Source organism: Meleagris gallopavo, chromosome 21, assembly GCF_905368555.1.
Source record: "Meleagris gallopavo chromosome 21, MGAL_WU_HG_1.1, whole genome shotgun sequence".
Taxonomy (NCBI): Eukaryota; Metazoa; Chordata; class Aves; order Galliformes; family Phasianidae; genus Meleagris; species Meleagris gallopavo.
The window spans coordinates 8,803,031-8,829,042 of record NC_139424.1 but is presented as its reverse complement, the minus strand read 5'-3'; the positions used below and the strand labels follow the sequence as shown (position 1 = coordinate 8,829,042).

Sequence of the window (26,012 nt, the reverse complement as noted above, 5' to 3'; positions counted from 1 at the left end):
TGTTCTGCTCCCAGTGCGTTGCTGGAAGCATTCTGGTGCAGCCTCTCAGTCCACATAGTGGGCACAGATTTCTGATTTCTTCCTGTGACGTCCATGCTCTGTATCTGCTGTGATGATAAAGGTTTCAGAGCCTTCTGAGGCATTCCTAGCAGTGCGGGGGCACAAGTGCAGCTCCACGTTCCTCCCATACCTTCCTGCTGCCGGCCGGTGCCCGTGAGCTGCCGCTGCCTTTCCTTGCACAGCCGTGCTCAGAGCTCCCAGTGATCTGCTCAAACAGATAACACCTCCTCAGGGCCTGGAATCCAGCAGTCATGGTGACACAAACAGTGCTGCTGGCACCAGGAGCTCTGCGCTGCCCCTGAGCAGTGCTGCTTTCCAGGCAGTTGTTGCCCTAAAACGAACTGCGCAGCTCCTGTGTGGGTGCATTACATCCCACCTCGTCAGTGCTCCTCTGTTAGCACTGCAGGGCTGTTACATCAGTGTCATCGGTGCTGGCATGCAAGGCTGTCACTGAGCGAGCTGGTGTGCTTTGCACTGTTCCCCATCAGTGCCCTCTTGCCTGTGCTCCAAAGTGTCTTTCCCAGAACACCGGGTTTTAACACAAGATTTCTTTAATTAGGTTGATAAATACGTTCTGGCAAGGAGTGATTCTGCTTATTCTGTATGTTTGGTGTTTTTTTTTTACCTATAGCTGAGATATGAACATCTGGTGTTTGTTTTTTTTTTTGCTGGGTCTGATAGAATAAGTTGAAGAACAGCTTCTTGTAAAAGGCTGCAGGTCAGCGGTTTTGTTGGGGTTTCTGCTTTGTTTGTTTGTTTGTTTGTTTGCTAATTCATATAGTGGTTTTTGGACCAGAAAGAGCACCTTAAACTAACGTGATAATTTGGAGATTGTTCTCCGTTTAGAAACACCTCCCGATGTTCACAGCACCCAGCAGAGCATCCAGCCGGGAGCGCTGCTAGGGATGGGGCACCGCAGCTCCGGGCAGCCGTGCTGGGAAAGCCCTCCCCCATCCCCAGGTGCAGCCCCCGCCCATCCCCCCACGTCCCCAGGGAGAAGCCCGGCGAGGGGCTGTTCTGTGTGACTGTGGTAACAGCTTCACGGCGGCTGCCGGGTTCCCTGCAGGGCAGCAGCCTGCCTGCGTCCCCGCGGTCAGGGCTTGGAGGTGGGCAGCGCAGGGCAGGAGCAGCTGCGGAGCGCAGAGGGGAGCAGCTGCAGCAGGAAATTAGTCATTGGGGGAAGAAATGGATTTGATAAATAATAAAACAGTGGCATTAACAACAGATGCTTTCCAGGTCAGGTGACTGTGGTAGAAGAACCCAGCAACTGTGGGCAGCGGTAGGAAAGATAGGTGTCTGTGTTTCCTGATGGGTCCGTATGGAGAGGTGTGTGAGTGAGCGTGCAGCCCAGATGGGTGCATGCAGTGCTGTGTCCCTGCATTGGGTGACTGAGCGTGTCAGCTCTTCACAGCCCTGCACCAACCTCTCCCTGAGAACGACCCTGTTTGTTTTTATATTCCTACTTTTTCATTTTATTAACTGTTTTGATTTGTAAAATACCGTGTCCTATGCAATGGTTCCTTTATGGTGATTTAGTATGCTCTTCTTATCTTTCACCTTAAGTCTTTGATAACGTTTCAAAAATGAAATTGCTACCTGACACCATTATCAGCTCTTGGCTGCCTGCCGAGGGAAGGGGGTTACTGGGGGCACGGGCTTCCCAGAGCCGGGGCTGATGGCACACGGGGTGCCTGCAGGGATGGGGCACAGGGCTGATAGCAGGGCTCAGCGTGGGGATGGGGCAAAGCGACCAGGAGGACCGCAAGGGTGGCACGGCTGCTCCTCACCCCGCTCTGCACTGTGGCCCTGTGGGATTTTATCAGAATCAGCCCTGCTGTGTCTGGGTGCTGCCCCGGAGCGGGTGGCAGCAGCAGCGTTTGGCGGTGGGGCCGTTCTGTTTGCCCCCAGTGCCATAAAAGCCCACCTGGGGCTCAGGTTGTTGTTACTGGCATTGCGATGCCGCTGCGAGACTCCTGCGATGTTTGGGTAATTGAAATGTTTGTGATGACCGCGCGCTGTGCCCGCTGAATGTCATTTATCAGTGGGAAGGCATCAGCGGTGGGAATATCAGTAAATAGAACTGTCTGACGTGGCAGGTCATTTTTATTTTAATGTAGTAGATTTAATGAACTCTTGTCTTTATAATTCATGGTACTTGCTGAATGCATCCATTTCCCCTCCTTAATGACGTTCGTTACAGATCTGTCCTTTGTTCGAGGGCTTTATTACGGCTGCAGAACTCAGCTCTCCCCAAGTTGTCATGATACCCTCCCGAAGCGCGGAGGGCCGCGTAATGGATTGCTGCCCTTTACATTCGGAACTGTTAGTGATAAACATGGCCCAAAACTTCCCCGAGTAGTTCATGCATTATTAATGGTCATTACAATGGAGTCTCTCTGCAGGTTGCTCGCCAGCCCTGCCCGTGTGTTTGGGGGCACCGCCGTGGGCCGGTATGCCGTGGGGTCGCAGCAGTAGAAGCTCCCATATCTGCCATCGAGTGATTTAATAGCGTTTGTGTCCAGCCTAACCCAATCTACCTCACCTCACAGAGAAGAAAAAAATAATTCTGCATCAAAATTACTGCTTTTGGAACTGTCTTGTCTCTTTTGAGTAGGAACTGGAGACAACTAGACAAGCTTCAATGAAAGCGAATAAAGAAACATTACTTTCTGAACACAATCTTCTGTTACCAGTCACTTTTCAACAGACATTCAATCAAAATGCTAATAGCAAAGGCAACAAGGGAGCGAGGTTATTGTAATACTAATTGATAGGCTGCGGGGATGGGTTGTGATAAGTGCTGCTGAAGATGTATTTTTGAAATATGATTCTCTTTAATTACAATGATACTAATAAAAAGGAACAAATGATTTAATGATAGTTTTCTAGGTAATGGCTTAAAGATTTTGTTCAAGTTATTTTGTAGCCTTTAAAAAAAAAAAAAAAAACAGGAACTGTGAAAACCTTAAAAATGAAGCCATTGCTGAAGGTAGTGACTTCATCCAGACTTGTGTGGCTATTTTGCATCAGAATTAACTCTGTCAAATACAAAGCTCTTGAATAAGAAATCCAATCATTTATTTCTACAATAGACTTTGCTGGAAGCCCACGGTGGAAGCCACGTTGCATGTAGGAGTGCATTTACTATCTAATACTTGAATAATTAGGATCAATTATGCCAGGGTTTTAGGATGTCTTGCAGGAGGGGCAGGCTGTGCTGCGGGGGGCAGGTCTGGCTGTGGCGTGGGGTTTCTGCCTGCTGTGTCCTGTGGGAGCTGAGAGGAAGGGCAGCTCCATTTCAGCTAATTGTCAATAGATTAATTGATAGTGAAACAAAAGCGGCTTTTTCGAGTGGAGAGGTGTTTTGCTTTTGTTGACGTGGGTGGGGGCTTTTCTGGGGCAGGAAGGATGAGCTCTCCTGCCTTTCAATTTGTCAGGCTCTCTCTCAAAGATCTGCCACAGAAGAAAGGGTAATTAATAGGCTTGAAGTCATTTCCGATGTGTCAGTATTTCTGCCTTGCTTCCAAGTGATAATGTTCGCTGGCTCGAGGCCTCCAGGGAGCCTTCCATCTTATTAACTTGTCTGGGAGAAGCAGTGAGTGGGGACAGCTTGGGCCAGTGGGTGACATGAAATAAGGATTTGTGGTGTAGTGAGCTGTAAACACTGCAGCCGATTGAGTAAAAAGTGGGAAGGAGAAAAAATAAAAAAGAAGGGAAAACAGTACTAAAAAGGCACTCGTCACCAACGTAGCAGCACACGGCAGGGGATGGTGTGCTTTGTGTGGGCTGACCCCAGTACTGCACACAGCTGTGCCCCTGCATCCAACCCCCGTGCTGTGTGCTGGTGGTCTGCAGCCCCTCATTCACTGCTGTGCTGTGCCACGTGCAGGGCATCTCCTGTCCAACACTGGGAGAGGAAGGAGCAGCCGTATGTGGTGCCGAGATGTTCACTGAGGATTTTGGTAACCATTCCTGCCGCACAGCTGTGCTTGGTCCTGCTGGTGTGAGCAGAGCTCTGTGGGGCTGTGCCCAGGTGTGGTTGATCCTGCAGGTGAGAAGTCAGGCAGCTGCAGGTGGGCTCAGCCCTCAGTGCTGGGCAGTGCCCATGTGTACTTAATTCTGCATAGGAGAAATAAAGTGGCTGCAGCTGGGTTCGGCTCCCTAGGTGTGCTGAGCTGCTCTGTGATTTCAGCAGAAGCTGTGGGGAGAGGCGGAGGCGTCCAAGTGCTCGTGGGGCAGAGCAGGAGGAGATGCCCAGAGGGTGCTCTGTGTCTCTGAGCTGCTGTGTCTCGTGCAACGCTGCTCCTTGCTGCTGTTGGAGCTCTGACCTCTGGGCAGGCATGGGCATACGGAAGGATGAGCTTATATCCGTGTATTTAATATTTTTGGCTTTTTTTGTTTTGTTCTTAAATTTTCCTTTGTAGCAGAAGCGTAAGGGTGGTTTCATTGTCTGTTAAAGACAAACCCAGCAGAAGCAGTGCTGGTCTCGGCCACGTACAAACTGTTCCTTGGAGATGTTCCCCTTTTATTTTTTAAAGCGGCAGACCTTGGTGTTCGGGGTCACTGGGAAGGAACAGGATGTCTTTCACGTATTGACAGATTTGTTTCTTCTCTCTTCTCTCCCACTCCTGTTTGTCAGGCTCACTTCTCATTTTCCAGAGAAATGATTGTGACTAAATGCCTCTGACAGCCTCTTTGCAAAGTGTGAGGTGGGCATGATGGGGAAAGCAGCCGCCTCAGAGCAGTGCGGTGATGAGCTGCTCCCTGGGACAGCTGGGCTCCTCCGCTGCTGTGCCTGTTCCTGCACAGCAGAGTTCCCCTTGCAAGCACTTACTGGGAAGGCGCCACTATAATCTAATTAAAATTTGTTTTAATATTCTGTGAAAATTAAAACCGAATCCTTCCTGCTAGAAAGAATGACCGTGCATGTATTAGTCCTCTGTGGTGGTGGTGTTGTTGGCTTGCTCAACTATTAACGCTGCCTGCATGCTCAGAATGGTGGTTTGTGTCCATTAGCAGAGCTTAATTCTCAAATTAAATGGTGAGCAGTGCAGAGGAGGTGGAAGCTGGTTGCTGGATTTTTTATTTTATTTTTTTTTTTAATGCTAATGGTACATCCTGGAGGAAAATAAGAGAAGAGGGTGCAGTGCAATGTTATTGCTACAGAATGAAAATAAAGCCTCATTATTTGAGGATAGGATTTAGTGGCTGAGGGTTTGCTCTTCAACTGAAGCTCCATCCTGAATGCTCCCAGTTAATTGCCTGCTGAGAGATGGGCATTGCTAATGCTGCCAGGAGTGACCCAGGCTGGGGATGGCAGCTGTATCAGTGCTGCTGGAGTGAGGGGTGCTCGTGTGCTCATCTGCACTCTCTCTTTTTTCCTGGGAGTTTGGAGTTCTTTCCAGTTGAAGGACCTGGATAGCCACTGTGTATAGATCTGGTAGGGGGTGGAAATGAGGAAAATGCTGCCTTTCAGGTAACAGGAAGGAAAGCTGCTATCTTGAGACTTAGGTCAGATTTGGTCCCACAGGGGAAAGTTTTTTGGCAAGTAAAAAAAAATACAGAACTTAAAGCTGCAATGTATTGTTGAGAGTTCTTTCAGCCTTGTGCTGAGCGTGGAAAAGGACCTCTGGTTGCTGAAACGTCCATGTGCAGCTCTGCCCCTTCTGCGCAGGTTGGAAGCGTGCTGCAGATATCTCTGTTCCTGATCTATTGGAAGTTTTCATGACTGACTGATGGAAAGTCTGCTTTTGTGTTGCTTGTGGGCAGAAGATAAACCGTGTGCTGCTGGGGTTATCTCCAGAGCACAGCGTGGTCAGAGCGGGAGCAGTGGCCCTGGGCTGGCTGTGAGGGATGGGGCTCAGTGCCCAGGTAGGGGGATCTGCTGCAAAGCATCACCCAGCGGTGTGGGGCTCAGGGCTGGTTTGGGGCTGTGGGCAGAGCAGAGGATCAGCAGCACCAGGCCTGGCTGCTGCCCTCGTGGGAGCCGGGTGCTAATAAAGCTGTACCAGGCTGAAAGGACACGGAAACACTGCTTTGTAGCTATGGCAACTTGGGAAACAAGGGCTGCGTGGAGTATTTTGAAGGAGAGCCCTTATTATCAAGAGTTTGAAGGGAAGGTTCTTAGCAACGCAGGAGGCTTGGCAAGGTAATTAGACTGGCTGCTCTTGGAGCAAATGCGGGCTCTGGCAGAGCGTTACTAGAGCTTCTGGCCTCGCTGAGAAACCCAGCACCAGTGGTATTCTGGCACCCAGCTCCTCTCTGTGCTCTCATTCTGCCTGTCCCCATGCTCAGGGCAGCTGCAGTCAGAATGCCCCTGGTTAATGGGGTGCCATACACAGGTTTGCTGTCTCTGCTACAGGGGACGCAACAGGGTTGGCAGTGTTCAGCCTTGCTGCAGGTTCCCTGTGTGCTGGTGGCAGGGCCCAGCTCTGTACCTGGGTTTGCCTGTTGCTGCCAGGTGGTGGATAGCAATGTACTTGCCTTTTGTCTGCTGCCTTGAGCTCGTTAAATGGGTTTAACAGTTTGCAGGTGCCAGACTTGATAGAGGAGACGCAATGTGATGCTTAGTTGAGAGTGATGATTTCCATCTAAAGCAAAGGACCTGTTCCCTCTGCCTTTTATTTCCCAGAATGATGCAGTACGGTTGGTGCGGGAAGTCACAGCTGAGGGACCAGAGACCTTCCTGTCCTTGCAGAGTGGCAAAACCTGCAGCTGTGTCTGGCTCTCACTGCACCCTGCCCCGCTGCCTGCAGCTCTGTCCTCTGCTGAGCTCCCCAGTCCCTTCTCTGGGTTAAGTGTGAGATGCCATTTAAAGCCCAGATTGCAGGGCAGAGGGCCTCAGCTGGGCTCAGCAGACATTGAAGTAATCTGATAGATCGATCGCTCTCTTTATACTGGCTCCCATGGCTGCGCAGTCCATTGAGGGAAATGATTTTAGCTGCTGGCCTGCAGTGTGCCCGCCCGAGGCGTAACCGTGCAGGCAGGGCTGCGTTGTTTGCGTGCCCTGGTGAAGGAGCACACCGTGCAGTTGATGGAAGCCCGATGTCAGGTGGGTGTCAGTCCTGCCACACTGAGATGACAATGGCATCGTGCAGCAGATCAAAACATTAAGTCTTTAAAACCATATGTTCGATGTGTCATATCACAGGAGCTTTATATTCTTGGTGATAGCGATCAGCAATGCATTATCTGTTTTTCCTCAACTGTGTATTTTTTTACAAGCAGATAAACTTTGAGCCGGATGGGGATCAACTGGGCCTTGTCTTTAATGTCTTAATCAGCCTCAGAGGAGTGCAGCCGGGGTGGTAACGGTGGAACCGGCACCTCTCCATGGAGTCTGGGTCTGTGGTGTGACCCCTCAGTACAGGGGAACACCCACCCCAAAGGGCAGCAGCCTGAGTGGGGAGGCCTGGGGAATCGTGGAGGAAAAAGCCAGGAGCATGAAGGAGGTGGCTGTGCTGCCTGCCAGCCATGCCCTCCAGCTCACAGCAACACAGCAATATGTGCTGTTGGTGCAAGAGAAGAATGCTCCCCTTGCTTGGCATCTTCCAGCAGTAGGCTGGAATTAGTACTTTCTTTTGGTGTGTAGTAATTTATTTTGTTAAAAACCAAGGCATTATTCCTAATTATGCAGTTTTATGAGGGTATGCATAGCAGCATTCTTCCCGCAGTAGGCTGTGGGAGCTGGCATAATATTTAAATAGGAGCCCTGGGGAAAGGACATGCTTGCATTCAGAGGAGGCTCCGCGCAGTTGCGGGCTCAGCCTATTGAACTAGCGTATAATTACCTCTATTCAGCACTGCCGCTCCAGTTATCAGCCGGCCGTCAGGGGAAGGCCAGCGCTTTAAAATGACATAGATTGTTAGAGAACATCAAACTTTTTTTAATACAGTTAATGATCCTCAGCTATAAATAGTCTGTTCCCATTGACTGGCAATAAGGCTTTTGTGCTGTGCCTCGCAGAGCTGCAAGGCTTTTCTTGGTTTGTTGTTTTTTTTTTTTCTCCGTATGTACTGTAGGGACTTTCAACCCGATTGCTTTACAAAAAGCAGCTCTCCCTTTCTGCATCAGAAGATGTAGGACATATAGAGTGGGATTTTGCCCAAGGTCACGGAGGGGCTGATGGGTGAGAGAGATGTGGGCCTGGCAGCTCTGTCCCCATGTTGTTTGACCCTCCACTTCCCATGTGGATGGGGACAGGCTCGACATCCCCACACCTCTCCAGTGCCACCCAATGGTCCTCTGGGAATGGCCATCCCTACCTTGTTAGTAAGACAGGCAGCTTTTGTGTGAGCTGTGCCCCAGAGGTTTGCTCGTTATCTTTCAAGTTGGACCAGAGGTGTGGGTTAGTGGAGGAGAAATTTGGGGCTGCCAGCTCTGTGTTCCCCTGCTGCCAGACAGCGTGTATGGTGAGGAGCTGTGTACTGATGGAGGAGATCCCGGAGCAAAAGAAATGTGCAGAGAGGCTGGGGGGAAACAGTGTGCTTTACCCTTGCTAATTTCATCTGGTGACCATACTTTGACTCATGCTTAAGGTGAGCCCCAGCAACTGCTTGAAAACTCAGCATGTGATGACCACAGCTCATTACAGCTCTCTGCAGACAGGGCTGCTTTTACACACTATAGCAAATGATTCTGTTTTTGCAGCTGTCAGTGATAACGTTTTTCTCAAAAACAATATGAAAGATCATAGACTTCATTTCTTCTATCTCTGGGGTTGATTGCTCCTGCAAGGGCTGGGCTTAAACCCAAGGAAGATTGAGGCAGGGTAATGTCAACAAGAAACCCCGAGCTCTGATCCCGGGCCCCAACTTTCCAGCAGCGATCAGATCACCACTCTGAATTGCCCAGAAGTCGCAGTGATATCTGCCACAGCTTTGGTCTTGAGTGCCTGCAGACGCAATAGGGAAAGGTCACCTCTTCTCCAAGGCAATCTCTTTGTCCAGTTTGAAGGCCAGGAAGCAAAGAGTGTTCTGCCTGAACCTTGCTGCCCGGTGGCAGGACCAGGCCGTGTCTCCGTGACTGTGCGTGCTCTGTCTGCTGGGCTGGGGCTGCTGGCAGTGCTGTGTGCTGCTCCAGGAGTGAGCAGAGGCTGTTGGCTGGATGTGGATGTGGGGGTTGGGGCAGTGGAGATCAGAGATGGTGCAGCAGTAGATAGGATAGGCACGGGTACCCCAGGCACAGCACTCTGCAGGGAGCACCTCTCTTTGCTTTCCCTGTCAGTTGTGCTCCTGAAGAGCAGCTGCCAGGGAAGCAAAGCTTCCCATCGTATCTGGGGAGCGTTAGAAAGCATACTGAAATTTTGGATGTGATTAGCAGGGGGACCTGGGTGCTGTGCCCATCTCGGAGCAGTGTTTTTCTGTTACCAGCAGATCTGTGTCATAAAGCTGCTCGGCACTGTGTGGTCCCTATTAAAAGTTTTCTTTCCCAGGATTCTGCTCCTTTGTTGCATCCAGTTCTCAGGCACTTTATACTATCAAACAGCAAAACTGCTTTTATTGATGCAGCAAAGAACAATGGGATCTCTCCAGCCATGCTCCCAAAATAAACTCTTGGCTTTCTTTATGCCTGGCTTCTCACGGTGGAAAAAATGATTGAGATATGTTAGGTTACTGCGGTCACTTCAAGAGGAAATTGGTAATACCAACAAATGATTCCAGCAAATAGATGAGCTCCTCCTCCCCAGCGAGGCCGAAGCGCTGCGTGCTCATCCTGCCCATGCTCCTCCTGCAAGGCAGAGAGCTGAAAAAGCAGAATGTGGCCCTGATTTAGTAGCACACGTGGGGTTGGGCAGAGATGATGGTTCTGGGTGTGTGTCAGGTCACGGCTGTGGGGATGCACACGGTGCTGCTCACAGTGGCTGTGCCTGCCGTGCCCGGAGCTCACTGCCCTTTGGGGAGGATCCTGTCTGTGTGGAGATGGGAACTGAGATGACAGGAGGTAGGCAGAGCACTCAGTGCAGTGGTGCTGGGTGTGAGCTTTGGTTTTCTGCGTGTTTAGGGACTGGCTTTGAATTTCACACGTGAACAGAAGGCAGGGCGTGTATGTCTGGTGTATTAGGGACATATGCTTGTTAGGGACGTGTTTTAGTGGGTGCAGTGGGGATGGGTTGATGGTTGGACTTGGTGATCTTGCTGGTCTTCTCCAGCCCTGGTGATTCTATGATGAAAAACGTGTGTATATGTTATGCCTTACCAGTGTCTGTCAGCCTTTGCCCTGTGTGATCCGACCTCTCCTGGCTCTCTGGAGCTGTCGTTGTAACAGCTCTGTTTTCAGAGACAAGTTCTGCTCAGGCTGTTTCAATTGGCAGAAGAGATCTTTAAGCCTCAGGGAACTCATTCTAGGAGTTCCAGGAGTGCCCATGCTACGTAATGTTTGTATTTATTTATCCATTCCTTTGGAGCACTTTGTTGCGTGGCCTTGTTCTCCTTCAGACAAGGTGCTTGTTGCAGTCCGTTGCTCCCTGCCTTCCTCTTCTCACCTGCATTGCTGTAGCAGGTTCCATCTGGCTGGGAAAGAGCCTATGTGCAGTGAGTGAAGAGTACATACAGCACCTCAAAGAAGTGTGGTGCCATTGCAGTGAAGGCCCTCCAAACTGACCTCGAGTCTTTCAGAACAGTCAGTCTTTAAATACAGATGTAGCTGGGGGAGAAGAGAAGGCACAAACAGGGCAGCCTGCGCTCGTAGGAATAAGCAGTTGAGCATTGGAATGGGAGTCCTCCAAAGCCCCCACAGACCTACTCAGAATCACGTTTGCTTGTGTGCACAGCTTCCAGCACATCATTGCCCCACAGAGGTGCCAGTGCCTTTGGTGCGATGACAGGCACTGCTGGGCAGTGCTGTGCCCTGTGCTTCAGTGGCACCGAGCTGCCATTGGGGCAGGTCCCATCAGCCACATCCACGGGTGAGCCTCGTTGTCAAGGGAAAGCTGGCCTGTATTTCTAACTGTGTTAATGTCTTTGATGAGGGCTTTTTCCCATGTATAGGAGTTCTAAATATATATGTAAGAAAGTGATTACCGTAATGTTATTCATCATTTACTTGAAGTGCATTCTCAACCTGAACCTGTTTGCTCTGATGAGCATTTATGTTGCGAAGGAATTGATGTTCTCTCTCTTTGCCTGCAGTCTTGAGCTTATGAACAAGAGGGATTTCCTCCCATTCCTTCTGCTCAGATGGTGGCACAGGGGCTGCTGGGTTCACCCCCACACAGGGAGGCTGCAGTGCTGCTGGCTGTGCTGTGCCCCTGCCTGGCTGAGCAGCACTGGGCCGGGCTTCCAGGAATAGCTCAGCAGAGAGTTTGCTCTTTGCATGTGTATCCAGAGGAACAAATGGTGCATGTATTCAAAGCATCTGTCATAGCCAGGCACTTTCTCACAGTAGCATGCGTTCTTTGCTCAGGCAAAAACCAACGCAGTGCATGAGCAGCGGGATGGGGCCTTGGCTGAGAGTTTAATGCTGTCCAAGAATGTTATGTGTTGCCTGGAGCTATAGCCCGAGGGGTCATACTGCACTACTCAGAGGTATTGCTTTAACCCGAGGCTAAGCTTCTCATTTCTGCTGGTATTTCCCTTGACCCTCTTCAGCATTTGTCTCAATTCCTGAAATAGTTTCTGTTGTTCCCTGCCTGATTCTGTTTCTGTGTGTACTGACACGCGTGCAGCAGGGCAGCATGAGGCTCCATCCCTGTTGTTGTGGGAGCAGCCTGCCTGTGGGTGCTGCTGGGCGTGCTGTCAGGCTGGGCGCACTGCGGTGCCTGAGCTGGAGGGGGTGTGAGCAGGGCTGAGCCTGGCGGTGCTGCCCCAGGAGCAGTGATGCTGTGCTGCTATGCTGTGCTCCCCCATCCTGCGCTGCTTTGGGTACACCTGCAGTTCTGCGTGCTGCTTTGGTGAAAGAGCTGGCTGTCACCAGTGGGCATCAATAAACACTAAAACCTTCTCATCCTGTGGTCAGTCCCAGTGTCTTCCTGGAATGGAGTGAGACGTTCCACTTTCTTTCTTGCAGAAGAAACAGCTCTCAAAAAGCACACTTAAAAAAAAAAAAAAAATCTATAATTGAAAGATTTCAGATTTCTTTTGTAAGAGCAAGTGCATGCTTAAACTCAGAGACAAATACAGCCAATAATATGTACTTGGAACAAAATGCAAGTTAATTCATTTTGGCACAGCCCCAGATATGCTGATGAAATGCCCCTGTGAAGTGCTATAATATCTTGAAAATGTACCTTCTCTGTTTGATTATGTAATCAATTACGTTGTACCTAATAAAACTTAAAATGAGAGGGAAAAGCTCAGAGCAGATTGTATTGGGTATGGAGTGGGTCTCGGGAGCGTGAAGGCAACTTCTCACCTGCTGCCCCACGGCCCTTCGTGGCACCACAGGGGGAGTGGCTGTAGAGGTCTGGCACTGATTTCTCATTCCTCTACAGGGAAGCTGGTGGTTTCTTGGTGGCTGTGGTGGGGTAGAGGGAATTTGGCCTGGGTGTTCTGGCCCTCCTGTACGATGAGGTTGATGGGAAACAAATGCGTTATGGCTCTGACAAGCTGTTGCTGCATTTATTTTTTTTTTTTGTTTCATTTTAAAACAGCGCTATCAACCAGTTGGAATATGGGCCTGGAGTATCGCAGGGAGTAATCTAATTAGTATGAAGTCAATTCACTAGTTCCTTTTGTATCTCGTGATTAAATAAGTGGGAAAATGGCTTGAAAATTAGGTGCTAGAACGACCCAATTACATTTCTGTAGCTTTTTGTATTCAATTTCATAAACAATTTTGCTCTTCGCTGGTTAATCAGTGAATGCCTTTTTCCAGTTTGAAAAGCACTTTTGAAATTATAATGCAATTAAATTGTGTGTGGATGTTCTGGCATAGCGAGTGTGAAAGCTGGGGGCCTGGCAGACAGCCATGTTGTACCTTGACAGTAATGAGTTCCTGAGCTGGCAGCTTGCTCGTGTCATTCATAATATTGTCCGTGCTGGGTTACCCGGAGATGCAGCTGCCTTCGCTCCCTCCTGGTTGGGGTTGCTGGTTGCTGTGTGCCGTGTCTGCTGCAGCTCCCGGGGCTGTGAGAGCCTCAGTGCTGTGTGGGCACCCACCTCTGCCCATCGCTGTCCCTGGGCTGTGCTGCTGCTGGGCCCAGGGCTGCTCCTGTGGGCTCCTCCACCGCCATGCTTTTGGAGTTGTGCAGCCCCTGCTTGCTCTGCTCTGTTTTTTCCTTATGTGAGCGTCTGTAAGACTGCAGGATGGGTGAGGAGGAGGATGTAGGGGATGAATGACTGTTTTCCAGGAGAGGATAACAGGATGAGGAGAAGGAGGTGGTGGCCAGAAGTACTCCTTGTTGGATCAGAATGCAGAATTGCTGCTTTGAGTAAAGGATTAAATCCACACTGAAGAGCAGCAGAGCTGAGCTGGAGTGAAAGCATGTACAGCCTTTGCTCCCATCCTGGGGGAGAGCAGCTGAGGTGCTGCCCGGGATTTACGGGCCAGGCAGCGCAAGGAGAAAGGTGGAAAGCTGTGTTAAGAGAAAAAGAAATAATGTTAGAAATAATGACTTGCTTGGCAGGTTTTAACAAGTTCAGTAATGGTATTAGGTGCCCTTGGCTCAAGATTGTAACCTCCTCTTAAATGATCATTACCTGACTAATAAAGACCTCAGAGCAGGTCATTACAGCTTAATTTAGACATAGCATCCTGTTTGGTTTGAACAGCGTTGCCATCTCTCAGGCTGAAGCTGGTGCTGGGAGCTGGGCTCTGCCCAGGCTGCTTTCCCAGCCCTGCGGGGCACCAAGCACGTGCTCTGTGCATCCCTGATCTGAGCAACTTGCCTCATGTCGCCTCATCTCTGCTCGTGGTGTTCCTGAGTGTTGGTTCAAGGACGGGGAGGAAGGAATGGTAGGAATGGGGCTATGGAAGTGTGAGCATGGATAGAAACATGGGTGTCGGGAGGTGCTCATCATCAGCTGTGGAGGCAGCATGCTGCTGTGCCATGCTGGGCTGTGCTCGAGCCCAGCTGTGATTGTCATAGGAAGGCTATAAGAGCTCACAGCTTCTTGTTAGGTGTGCTTTTGTCCCCATTGTTCCCTTTCAGAAACAGTGTTTCTTCTCATCCCAGCATTTGTGATGGAGCTGTGTGAGTCAGGAGAGGCATGAAGGAGCCACTCGGACGGCTTGTCCTTCCCGTGCGTGTGGCACCAAGCTGAGCCACCAGGCCATGGGTTCAGCACAAACTCTTTCTTCCAAACAAGGTACAAACTGGAGCTCTCAGGCACTGCAGAGATGAGGGACTGGGAGGCAGCGGGAGCTGTTGCTGCACTGAGCACAGTGGCAGCTCCTCCACACCGTGCGGCTGCATTTCAGCTCTTCCCCTTTTTCTTGCTATTTTGAAGGGATTTTAGGTTTTTTTCCATTGAAAGGAGTTAATCAGGTATGATATTGCCATGTTATTCACCTGGAATGGCTGTGCACTGTGGGGTGCTGCATCTGTGCAGCCGTTCGGTGCAGTGGGATGATGCAGGGTGGCAGTGGCTCTGCATCCCTTGCAGACCAACACACGAGCGCCCAAAGTGTGCACACATTGCTGCTTTAAATGGAAGGGCTTTTGTGTCTGAGGGCAACTGTTGCATCCTGCCCATAGATGAGGACCCGGCAGCCAGCCTGTGCCCTTTGGCCAAGCCCAGGTGGAGCTGATAGAGCGGAGCTTGTGCTGGAGTGAGGACACCGCAGCCCACCCTGTGCTCAGGGATGAGCTGTCGTATTTCCCTAACCCCATTAGCAGCAAGCTTCAAGTGCAGGTAATTATAATCACCAACCAAACCCCACCAGTTATTAATATTTTGAGGACGTTTCTTTGATAAACCCATCTTTTCAGCCAATTTCCTACTCAACCAAAGACAAAACAACTTTTGTCGTGGTGTTGTAAATCTGTTGTTAAAATGAAGAAAAGGAAATGGGAAAGAAAAAAAGAAAAGATTCCCCCAATGACAGAACGTTTGTGCCGGGCTCAGCGCTGCGTCGCCTTTGTTAGCCCTGGATAGAATTATGCATCACAAATAAAAACTGCTGTCAACATGCATTGGTTTCAAAACATTAGAGCATATGGTATGTGATTATCTGTATTGTCAAATGCAATAAAGTGAGTTTGGATATAATAAAAAATGTAATATTTTAGAAATTTGGTAATAAACTGCGGGAGAATTGACAGGCAGAGAGTGCATGAGGCCCACGGGCTGCAGGATGTGGGGCAGCACCCATGGGGCAGCCTGCTGGCATCGCCCTCCTGCTCCTCTTCCCGTCCTCATCCTCGCCCCGTGTGGCACTTGGGGGCCCTCCCGTGTGGGAAATTCAGACACAATGCAGATATAAGTGTATCATGCATACGTGCAGTTTTTCTTAGGTCAACTTTAATGCGTCTAAATGATCTGTGAATGCATTAATGGCTTCTGTTAATTAACAGTATGATAAAGCTGGCATTTAGTAAGTTGCAGTGTAGTGTGCGTTTAAGTCATTATGTACTCAGTGCTTTGGTTTGATTTCGGAATGTTAATAGAATAAAATTTTAATGAAGACTTGTTGTTATGAAAAATGTATTAGAGCGGGTGAGGTGCTGCCGGCGCTGGCGGGGCCGTGGCACATGGCTGGGGGGAGCAGGGTGTCACAGCAGGTCCCTGCAGTGATGGATGTCCCTCGGTGTCCCCTGCTGCGCCCTGCGGGGTGATCGCTCCCAGGGAGCGGTGCGGTGATTTCTGCCCGTTGCAGCACCACCGTGTGCTGCTCTGCCTTCTCATTCTCCATGCCCGCTTCTTTTTCCTTTGGCTCTGTATTGTTTTTGAATGATGCTCCCTCGGGATGCCCGGCAGCCCTGGGAGGGCAGTGAGGGACCTGAGTGGCTCTGGTGCCTGTTACCGTGCTGCCCTGCGCCCCTGCTGTGCTGGCACTGACACAGCAGCACCTTGTGCTGTCCCCGTGTGCAGGCAGTGCTGTAAAGCGGTTTCTCATCGCTGCTCTGAGCCCCATTGTGGAGGCGAGGTGTGTGCCAACGAAGGGCATAGCCTGCAGGCCTGGGAGTTACTTCCCCAGCAGACTGAAACATCTCCTTTCTGTGCCTGCCGCTCAGGAAACGGGAATAACAAGGAATAACAAATGAGAATTGACAGCTTTTGTCTCAAACAACTCTGAGCTGTAACGAGCCAAGTTGTGGTTGTCAGATGGAGACGTCACAGAAGGAACTGGAAATGGGGGAGAAGTAGCGTGGGACCTGAAGTGCTGGGGGAGCTCCGTGCTTTGTGCAGGGAGGGGCACAGGGCTGAGCTGTGCAGGTCCTGCGGGGCTCCGCTTTGAGCAAAGCAGCGGCTGTCCCGTTGGTTCCCTGTTCCCAGGGACCTGACGCAGCTCTGGGTTAGACCCAGGCTGTCCTGGTTCTCCATCTGAACAGAGGAGGTGCCCCCACCTCTCTGCTCTGAGAGGAGGCAGCAGGCCCTGTGTCGGCCCCTCCCTCCCTCACAGCCCTGTTCTGCTGCAGGGGGGCTGGCGGTGTGAGATCACTTACTAAGGAACTTCTTCCCTTCTGATTACGAGGGATGTGTGAATAAAGCAGAACTGTATTGATTCACACCAATCTATGCATCGACTGTGTGGGAGCCACTTGCAATTCCCAGCAGCACCAGAAAGCTTTACAACAGGGAGAAATATGACCAGGCAAGTTGAGCAAATAAATTAAACCAGTGTCAACTTTTCTTGTTTCTTCCCTCATTATTAATGGATGGAATGGGGCTCGTTTATCAAGAGGAGGAAAAATTAATTGACACGGGCCTTAATATTATTATGCCTGGCTTGTCTGGTCACATTCTTTTTTTTTTTTTTTTTTTTTTTTTTTTTTTTAGCTTTTCAAAATGCATTTTATTACGGTTTACAGTTCTGGCTGCCAAAACTGTTGGTATAAACAAGAAAGCAGGTGCGTAAATAATGCCTTGGCAGGACGTTGCTGTGCTTCACTGCTTAAGTAACTTAAATATGGGGAGAGAAAGAGAGGCGTAAAACAAATACAAATGGGATCATCGGGTTCCAAGATGAAATGCAAGGAGGGAATGCAACTTGAGCTGATGTTCCCTCATTCCGGTGCTGTGGTTGTTGGGTGCTGTTGTGGATTTGTGTCCCTCAGCACAGCACTGCAGTGGTCAGTGTGATCGGTGTCCCTGTGTCAGTCACAGCTTCTGCAGCCAACGCGAACACTGGCTTTGTTGGTGCAGGTTTGAAAGAGCAAGGCCTTCCATGTGTAAGCTGCCTTCACATAACTGCTGCTGAGTGATGTTCTGGGTGTACCTAAACGCAGCTGTAAGGCACTGCTGTGCACTCAGCACCCTGGTGAGGAAAGCAGCTGCCAACTTGCAAGGGAAAGCAGATATATTTCATAGCGACGGTGTCGTCATCTCAGCTATATTTTACTGAGGTTGACAGAAAACTTCTCAAGTGACGACAAAGGTGTGAAATATAGTTGATTCAAGTGTGAAAAAAACAAAGTGCAGAACACAGGAGCGCTGACATTTGGTATCTTCAGCACAGCTTCTCCATGTGATTTATGGCGCCCACTGATTTAAGTTGTTTTAATCTTTTTATGGTTGTATTTGGTTTCTCGGAGCAGCGTTCCCCTCATCTCTGGAGTGCGGAGCTGGCAGTGCCCTGGGCCGGGGGGTCTGCGTGGTGAGGGCATGGTGTGCTGGGGATGTGCTGGGCACTGATGGCTGGGCGGTGATTTCGGGCGTATCAGGGATGTTTCTAGGGAGCTGAGGCTGGTGTGTGTGCACGAGGAGGCAGTGCACTTCCCCAGGCTTACCTTCCCCGTGGGCCATTCCCTTGGATGTGCTTCCCCATGAGATGCCCGGTCGGACAGCCCGGCCTGGCTGCCAGCAGTGCCTATGGGCTGCAGTCCCACAGGTGTGCCTGCGGGCCGGGCTGCCGTCTCGCTTCCTGCAGGGCTGCTCGCTCGGACTCTGTTTGCCTCTTGTTTTATTTTCTCCCTCTTCATTGTCTTTTCTTCTCCAGAAAAGATTATTCAAATGAATATTCCGTTTTATTCATTTGAATAAAAAAAAAAAAAAAGCAAACCATTTGACTCTGTTAAATGCTTATCTCTTAAATAGAGCTTGTTAGCTTCCAATAATAGCTTCATTCAGAAGGATGCCGTATAATTTCATTTTAAAACGTGTGCTCCTTGACAACCGGAATCCTATTTCTGTCACCGTTTCAAACAGCCGCCTTTGTTTTGTGTTAATCTTTTTCATACACTTTCCAAGGAGCGTTTTTTTGTTGACTCTCAGTACCTCTCATAAGAAGTAATTGTCTGTTTCGTCCAGAAAGGTTTCTGAGAGCTTTGGTAATTCAGAAATGAGCGCGTATTCATTACGCTAACTAATAAGGCATGCATACAGTAATGTTTTTTTATATGTGCAATTATTGAAAGTCGCAATCCAATATTTTATAAGTGAAACAAAGAAGGACCCATTATGGGTTCGTTTTAGGAATTTTTTAGCTGCAGTGCAGTGATCTCCTGGGGTTGCTTAAGGAGCAGTAGGATGCTGTGGACAGGCTGTGAGAGCAGAGGCAGCACAGCCCCCAGCACTGAGCACTGCTCTTCTCCTGTGCTCCCCCAGGGAGGAATGAGGCAAAGCTGGTGTTGGGTTTTCCTATGGACCCACTCATGTCTGGTTTTTTGCCTGCATGGATTGGCCTGGATCTTTAAAAACCTGAATGAGCGTTGACATCTGTGGATTGTTATTTTATTCTTGTTATAAAGCCTGTAAACACAGAAAGCTGGGCAGGTCTCTGCTTTTCTGGTTTAAACAGAGGAGTAATTTCTAGGTGAAGCCGTGTTTAAGCTGTATGGAGTGCGATGAGAAGGGGAAACTTGTTTCCTGGTCACAACGTGTCCTGTCTGCAGCAGGCTGTCGCGCTGCGTATTAATGCTAATCTCCTCTAAATTCCCCTTCCTGGCTCCAGCCTGGCAGCAAGACCTGACAGGAGCCCAATGAGAAATCCTCAGCTGCAGCACTCACTAATGAGTTACTAATGAGGAGGTGGTGGTGGTGACGGTCCCAGCACTGTGCAGGGCACCCCGGGGTGCTGCACCCGGGCGGTTAACCACAAACATTCGGTTGTGAGTACAGATCTGTTTAAGGTGGATTTAACAGTTTGGAAGGCAAAGAGAGGAGCTGGGTTAAGCACCACGCTGGAAGCTGTAGGTGCTGACGTGCAAAGCATTGCTCTGAGCGCTGCGTTTGGGTGCGATGTGCTGTTGGATGATGTGCTGCACCTCAGAGGAGTGCTGGAACCATTTCTAGTGTTTTTTCTTTTTTCCATCCACCCAAGAAGATCCAGAGAGCGAGGGGAGCATTGGCCACTACCTGTGCTGTACCTTACCATCACTACCTGTGCTGTACCTTCCCAAAAAGGCACTGCCAGGTGCTGGTGCTGTGGGTTCGGGGTGAGGTGCCGTGTGTCCCTGTTGGGCCGTGCAGCCGGCAGAGCACACAGTGCTGGGCTGCAGGTGGGCAGCAAGCATCCAACAGCCCTAATGCAGCTCCCATCCCCACACCTCTGACACGGCAGTGCGGAGGAGAGGAGTGATGAGATCAGAGCCCTCTGTCTGACGGCTTCTGAGAGGCCTCAGGATGTCCTGATGAGGCATTAGAGGAAGTCATTCAGGAAGAGGGGACAAACGAGCACCTCCGGAGCTTGGCCGGCCCCCGTGCCTTGCTGAAGTCATCAGCGTTGGCTTGGTGTGAGGGGAGGGCAGCAACCAGCTGCTGTCTGCCTGGGTTCTTGGTTCGTTGGTTTTTTTTTGTCCTGCAATGAGTCAGCCCTAATGGAGAAGTCCCTTGGAATTAAACAGGAGATAAAATCAATATGCTTCCATAGACGTATAATTGGGTTTTGTAGAGATTGCTCTTAAAAACCTATAAGGTGTAAAAGAAAATATAGCCTGATTGTAGTTTCTGAGCCGTCGTGTAACCAGGGTGTAACTATCCATTAAGTTCTTTGGATGGATCAAAAAATCCATAAGGAGGTTTTAATTCTCCATTAAATCCTATGGAAGAGCTGTAACAGAACCCTATTAATTTCCTTCGAGGTGATGCTTCTTTCCTCCATTAGGCTGTAATGAGTTCCGCAGCAGCACTGTGCAGGGCAGGTGTGTTTACATGAGCATATTCCTGTGAAAGCATTCCAAAGTCCAAATGGCAAATAATGCCTTGTTAGAAGAAAAGCTGTTTGACCTCGCTAACGTTTTTCTTTCCCCCTCCCCTTTTTGTTCCTCTGTTGAACAGGATTTGGTTTCGTTACTTTTGAAAATGAAGATGTGGTGGAAAAAGTCTGTGAAATCCACTTCCACGAAATCAATAATAAAATGGTAAGTGTGCATTCTGCCCAGAGCTGGGATGTGGGGCCTGGGCTGCTGCCAGCCCTGTGTCCACAGAGCCAAGGCTGTGCTGCAGTGTGCCAGCATTGCCCGGCCCATGGGGAAGTTTCCCCTGGGTGACATCAAGGCTCAGGTCGCACGGTGCCCTGTTGGTAAAGTTGATGTGACAGACGGAGAAGGGTGTTTGTCTTCCAATCGATGTGAAAACTTTGATATTTTCAGCTGAAATACTTTTTTTCCCTTTGTCAAAACATCCTTCGCTTCTCAAATGTGTATTCAGATATGCATTGTATATTGGTCTGATATGTGTTCACAGACTTTAAATTCAATAATGGAGCTTTTAGCGTGGATAAGATCAAAGCAATCTCCTTGGCATATGCTGGAGGCCTGATTCAATATTTGACTTGCTAATTTTTCCCAGGGCACTGAAATAATATTCTTCATATTGTTCCTGACTGCAATGTGCATCTGAAATAAAAGCGGCCGTCCCTCCAGCAGGCACAGCGCTGGGGTCTGGGGCAGGAATGGGGCAGCTCGCCCTGCCTGGCCACACTGCTCTCTACTTTGCTTCTGCTGCTGGTGATGCCTCGTGTGAGATGAATGTGGGTTGTGGGAGAGGTTCCATTCCCTATGTAGTCACTAAATGCTGATCTGTCTGCCTTAAAACTAAATGAGAGCTAACACCCAACACTCCTGCCTTGAGGAGCAGCAGACTTGCTACAGATTAGGAATGCTTTAAATTTGGGTAAGGTTTGTCAGTGAGGAAGGAAGAATAGGAATTTCCTTAACGTGAGGTGAGTGCCCATCACAAAGCACTCCATGGGTTTGCTTACTTCACGCCACATACTTTTCTCCAGAGCCCAGCTCGGCTCTCAGCTGTGTAAGTCACAGTGGGGAGGTGCAGGAGCTGGCTGGGCACTGACGGCAGCCCAAAGCAGCACAGAGCGTAGGGCAGAGCCGTTGCACGGGGGCAGGCACAGTGCCGGCTCCTAGCAGGAGCAGCAGCCTCCAGCTGAGCTGTGTGCTGGGGCACAGAGGGGTCTGTGGTTGTTGCCCTTCCTTTGCCCCAACCATCAGATTGGGTTTTGCTCTGCTGTCAGGTTCTGCCCCTCTGGAAAGGCTCCTCCTGCAGAAGGGCTGCGCAGGGCTGTGGGCAGGCGGCCCGAGCGGGGCGCAGGGTGAAAGCGCTCCGCATCACAAGGAGCAGCAGAAAGCGTGTGGGTGTTCTGCTGTTGTGAATAATTGAAGTACGTTCCTCCCGGTGCGTGATCCGGGCGCCTGGAGCACGCTCTTCTTGTCACTCCCACAGCACTAATTTTAAAAGCAGCCCACGAGGGAGGAGATGAGACATGATCCTGTCTTGGGACTGACTCATCGTGCTGCTGATGTGCCTGCAGATTAATTACCAAACCCATGCAGGAGCAGCAGAGCCTGCACACATGTATGTGACGGCGTGCTGGGTCGGGGCTGACAGCAGACAGCCTTCCTGTGTGCCCCTGGCCCTGCGCCTTGGTTTGGTGTTCTCCCTGGCGTTGTGCTGTAGGGCTGCTGGCTGCCTGCTGTGCTCTACAGCACTGCTTTGGCAGCTGCCCCACGCAGGCTCTCATCGGCAGCCGATCCCCGGCCCGGCTGCAGCCTGCCTTCCCATGCAGGTTATTTTTATCCCTCCCGTTCTGCCTCTGTTGCCATCCATAAAGCTTAGAATGTCAAGTGTAATATTAAACGAGCGGTGTGCGAGTGAAAGGAAAATGCCAGAGAGGTATTTAATAAATGGAAGGCTGGAATTGATGGGGGAGGCCACGGGTTCTCTCCAAACTCTGAGGATAGGGGGAATAGATAAAACCAAAATGAAATGTCCCCGGAATATTGTCGTTACTGCCAAGAGACGCCTGGTTTTCTAGGGAGTGCAAAAGTAGCTGGAAAAGGAATGTGATGGGATCATTTGCTTTGAGATCTGTGCTGTAGCAGAGTTGTTCGCATCCCAAGGTGATGTGGGTAGCTGGGACTGGAGCTCTCTGCAGCTGTTGTGAGTGGGCTTCCATGGTGCAGGGCTCTCACTCTGCCCCTTGCCCCACGGTGGGTTATGTTGTTCTGGATGTGTCAGCACTGCTCGGACTCTCCCAGGACCAACAGCCTTCGAGCTGTGGTTGCAGCATGCGTTACACTGCGTGCTTTGGGTTTCCATCCCACAGCCGTGCCCAGCTGGGGACACGTTTGCCAGCGGTCACGGGGCAGCTCTGCTCATGGCTGCAGCTCTCACTGGTGCTCATGTTGAGGGGCAGCCCAACCCCGGCTAACCGCGAGGCCAGCTAGACAAAGTCACCTTGTCTTTGGGTGGTAAAGCAGATTTTTGTGCGTCGTGAATCTGGGAGTGCTCTGCTTTCCCTGGAAAGCTGTTGGCCGTGTTTCTGTGAGCTGTCGTGGTGCTGGGAGCTGACAGCCCGCTTTGTTGCGCTGGGTGTGAGAGGCTTTTCACTGCCCATCTTAGCCATCCTGGGCTCTGGTGGCTCTGACTGCTCATCTGACCCAGGAGCACCCCGGCGCGACGTTAGTTCTGCCAACTAGACTAAACAAAAATAGTGACTTCTAGTTTCCCTGCTTTTTTTAAAATTTCTTTCAGCCTTAAACCATTCTTTGTTAGGCTGCTGAAACTGGAGCACATCCCTCATACAGGGGAGGCGGAAAAAATCTGGAAATTATTAAGATGTGCAGAAATGCTGAACTAAAAGCTTGTATGTGATTCAGGATTGCATGCAGTGTGCCCACATCGGGCCGGCTCCTGGGCAGCACAGAGCTGGGCAACGTCTGTGCCATCAGCAGATGCAGAGCGTGGCCGTGTGTCCCACGGGGCAGCCTGCCCGGCCTCTGGTGTCCCCGTGCTAACCTGGGGCTGTGCTGTCCCCAGCCCGAGCATCCCAGCCCTGCACATCCTGGTTCTGCATGCCACCCACCCCACACCCATCTCTGCTGGGCAGTAACAAGCATTTCTGCCCTTGCTATGGGGTGTGTTTGTTTACGAGGCTCAGAAATTTTTTCTTTTTCCTATTGGTGACTCTTTCTTCTCCTTTAAATCCATGTTAAAACTTCTTTGCAGCTCAGTACCGTTCCCTTTATATCCTCGTGTGCTGTGAAAATCATAAATTAAGCCAGTCTTTCAGGGAGCAGCAGTAGGCTGTTTTGTGGTTGCAAAAGCTAATTACTGGGTTATTGTTTCTAACGGTGCTAATCCAAACTTCATTTTCCTGTTAATTGTCCGTCGAGCCAGGCTACATTGTTTTCATCATTCTGAATATTTGCAGTGAGAGCAGCTGTGAGGTGTAACCAGTGCCTCCATGACACTGTGAGTAGTGGCGAACCCAAAGGATGTGCTGAGAAATGGGATGGAACACCTCTGGTGGCCGCCCAGCTGCAGTTAGAGAAGTTGGATTGGCACACTCCTGTTTAAGGCCTCTGATGAGCAGTGCACGAGGAGCAGTCGGCAGGACGTGGCCGAGCTGTCGGTGCAGCTGCTGCCGGTGCTTCGGCTGCGTTTGGGCCCCGTGCTCTCGGAGGCAGAGTTGTGGCACGTTGTGCTGCAGGGCCCGCTGAATTCCCTGACAGAGCTTTTCGCTCCCTTTTCTTCTCTCTTTACCTCAGTACCAAGGCCCCCGATGTGCACCGTGGTGCTTTCCATCGCACAGCGTGCCACCGCGGGGCTTTGCTGCGCTACCCCATCCCTTGCAGCCCTTCCCCACAGCTCTTTTAAGGACCTCAATACTTGTTGACAGAAAAGTAGAAAAGGAGAACTTGAGAGAAATTCCACTCCAGCCTTCCCTGGGTTCGGGCAGTTTGCTTGCAAGAAGTGCTCGTTCTGACGGCGCTGGCAGATTTGAGCGCTGTAACATTGGGGTCTGTTGCAAGCAAGCGACGTAAATACGATCTGCACAAGATTTGCGGCAGAAAGGGGAGGAGTAGGTGGTTTTGTTTAAAATACTGCCATTACAGTCAGTTAACCTTCATGTTACCTAAATGAAAATTGTATAAACCTGAAATTTTCGCTGATCAGGTTGCCTAGAAACAGGCGGTCGGTTTTCATAAGACAATGAACACACAGCCACTGATAGGGCTATTAGGAACGGAGACGTTCAGCCACGTTATCCAACAGCCCCGGGCCTGTCTGCTGCTGTCACTGCTCACCCACCGCTGCCAGTGGGGGTGGGGATACGGGGTGGTCACAGCCCATCCCATAGGGGTGGTGAAGTGGCACTCATAGGTGTCCAGCACCCTGCAGACCATTCCCTGGAGCAGGCTGCCCTTAGACTGCGGTAGGGGCTCAGGAGGAGCGAGGAGAGGTGATGGCTGTGGCATGGAGGGACTCAGAGGCAGCGGGAGTAACTGGAAGTGAAAGAATGCAGATCGTTTATTAATAGGGTTTACAGAAATTTTCTGCTGGGCAGAAATATTGATTCCTTATTCCTGTTTTAAAAGGAGCTTTTTGTAATGATCACCGAGAGTCATTCTGTGCTATTGATTGTAATAGAGCTGTGCTGAGGACTTTCCTTCATCCATTCCACGCCTGCAAAGTGTCGCTGAGAGAAAACGCAGCGCGGGTTTTCCTTCCAGGACCGCAGCAACTTCTTCAGTCAGCTTTTCTGTCGTCCTTACGGCGCTGGGTGCACTGAAAGAAGCACACGTGTGCTCTTCTAAATCCATTCATACTGTTCAGAAAGTTCGTCTTTGAGGGGGAGGTGGTGGGGGCAGGAAAACGCTAAAAATAAATCTCCCCCCTTAAGTAGATCAGTTCTGCGTTTGACATTTATATGGAATTCATTTGCATCTCATTTGTACGTGTTTCTGCTCAATAGGTAGAATGTAAGAAAGCACAACCTAAAGAAGTGATGTTTCCACCAGGGACGAGAGGAAGGGCGCGCGGATTGCCGTACACCATGGACGCTTTTATGCTGGGGATGGGAATGTTGGGTAAGTGTGCCACCGAGCGTCTGCCAGGGCTCAGCCCATTCCCCAGCACCTGTGTGGGTGTGAGCCTCAAACCTCAGCAGGGCTGGGGGAAATAATCCCGCCGGTGGGAAATGATGAACTCCCCCCTCCCTGGAATATGAAAATTTGCATTTAAATGGGTGTTTTAAATAGCCTGTTTTACTCTTTCTCGCAAAAATAGAATGATGAAAGATGCAGTGTGTTCATTCTGACTAAAAATGATCTCTCCCCTTTTTTTAGAGGAGTTGAGTCGCACATTATTCCTCTTCTTTTAAAAGTGTCTTTGGCAGTTTGGCATAGATAATTGAAAATCTTGCTGGCTCTTAAATGGCAGGCAAGGTGGAGAAAGCAGGGGGACGCGTAACAGCGTAGGTCACAACAATAATTACGAGTTTCAAGGAGATGGAATGGTATTTTAGTCCAGAGTATTGTGTCCAGAAAATACTAATTAAATGGGATAAATGATATTTAATGGCAAAATTCTATTTGTGCACGAGGTCTATTTAGTTATAATTGGTTCTCATTTGTTTCTGCCTGGGTGGTTCTTCTTTCTGTATAGTCTGA

The 26,012-nt window shown here is 50.0% G+C and overlaps 1 protein-coding gene across 16 annotated transcripts in view; it reads left to right on the top strand.

Annotated features, from left to right (window-relative positions):
* The window catches only part of MSI2 (musashi RNA binding protein 2), a 183,920-nt gene that overhangs the window by 119,438 nt on the left and 38,470 nt on the right, over positions 1 to 26,012 (top strand). For all 16 annotated transcript variants that reach the window (XR_014887593.1, XM_085240936.1, XM_085240934.1 and 13 more), the window contains 2 exons: positions 20,380 to 20,462; positions 25,316 to 25,430. Coding sequence is in view for 15 of the 16 variants with exons in the window: in XM_085240936.1 (XP_085097062.1) it covers positions 20,380 to 20,462; positions 25,316 to 25,430 (198 nt within the window). In the remaining variant the exon portion in view is untranslated. The remainder of the gene's footprint in view (positions 1 to 20,379; positions 20,463 to 25,315; positions 25,431 to 26,012) is intronic.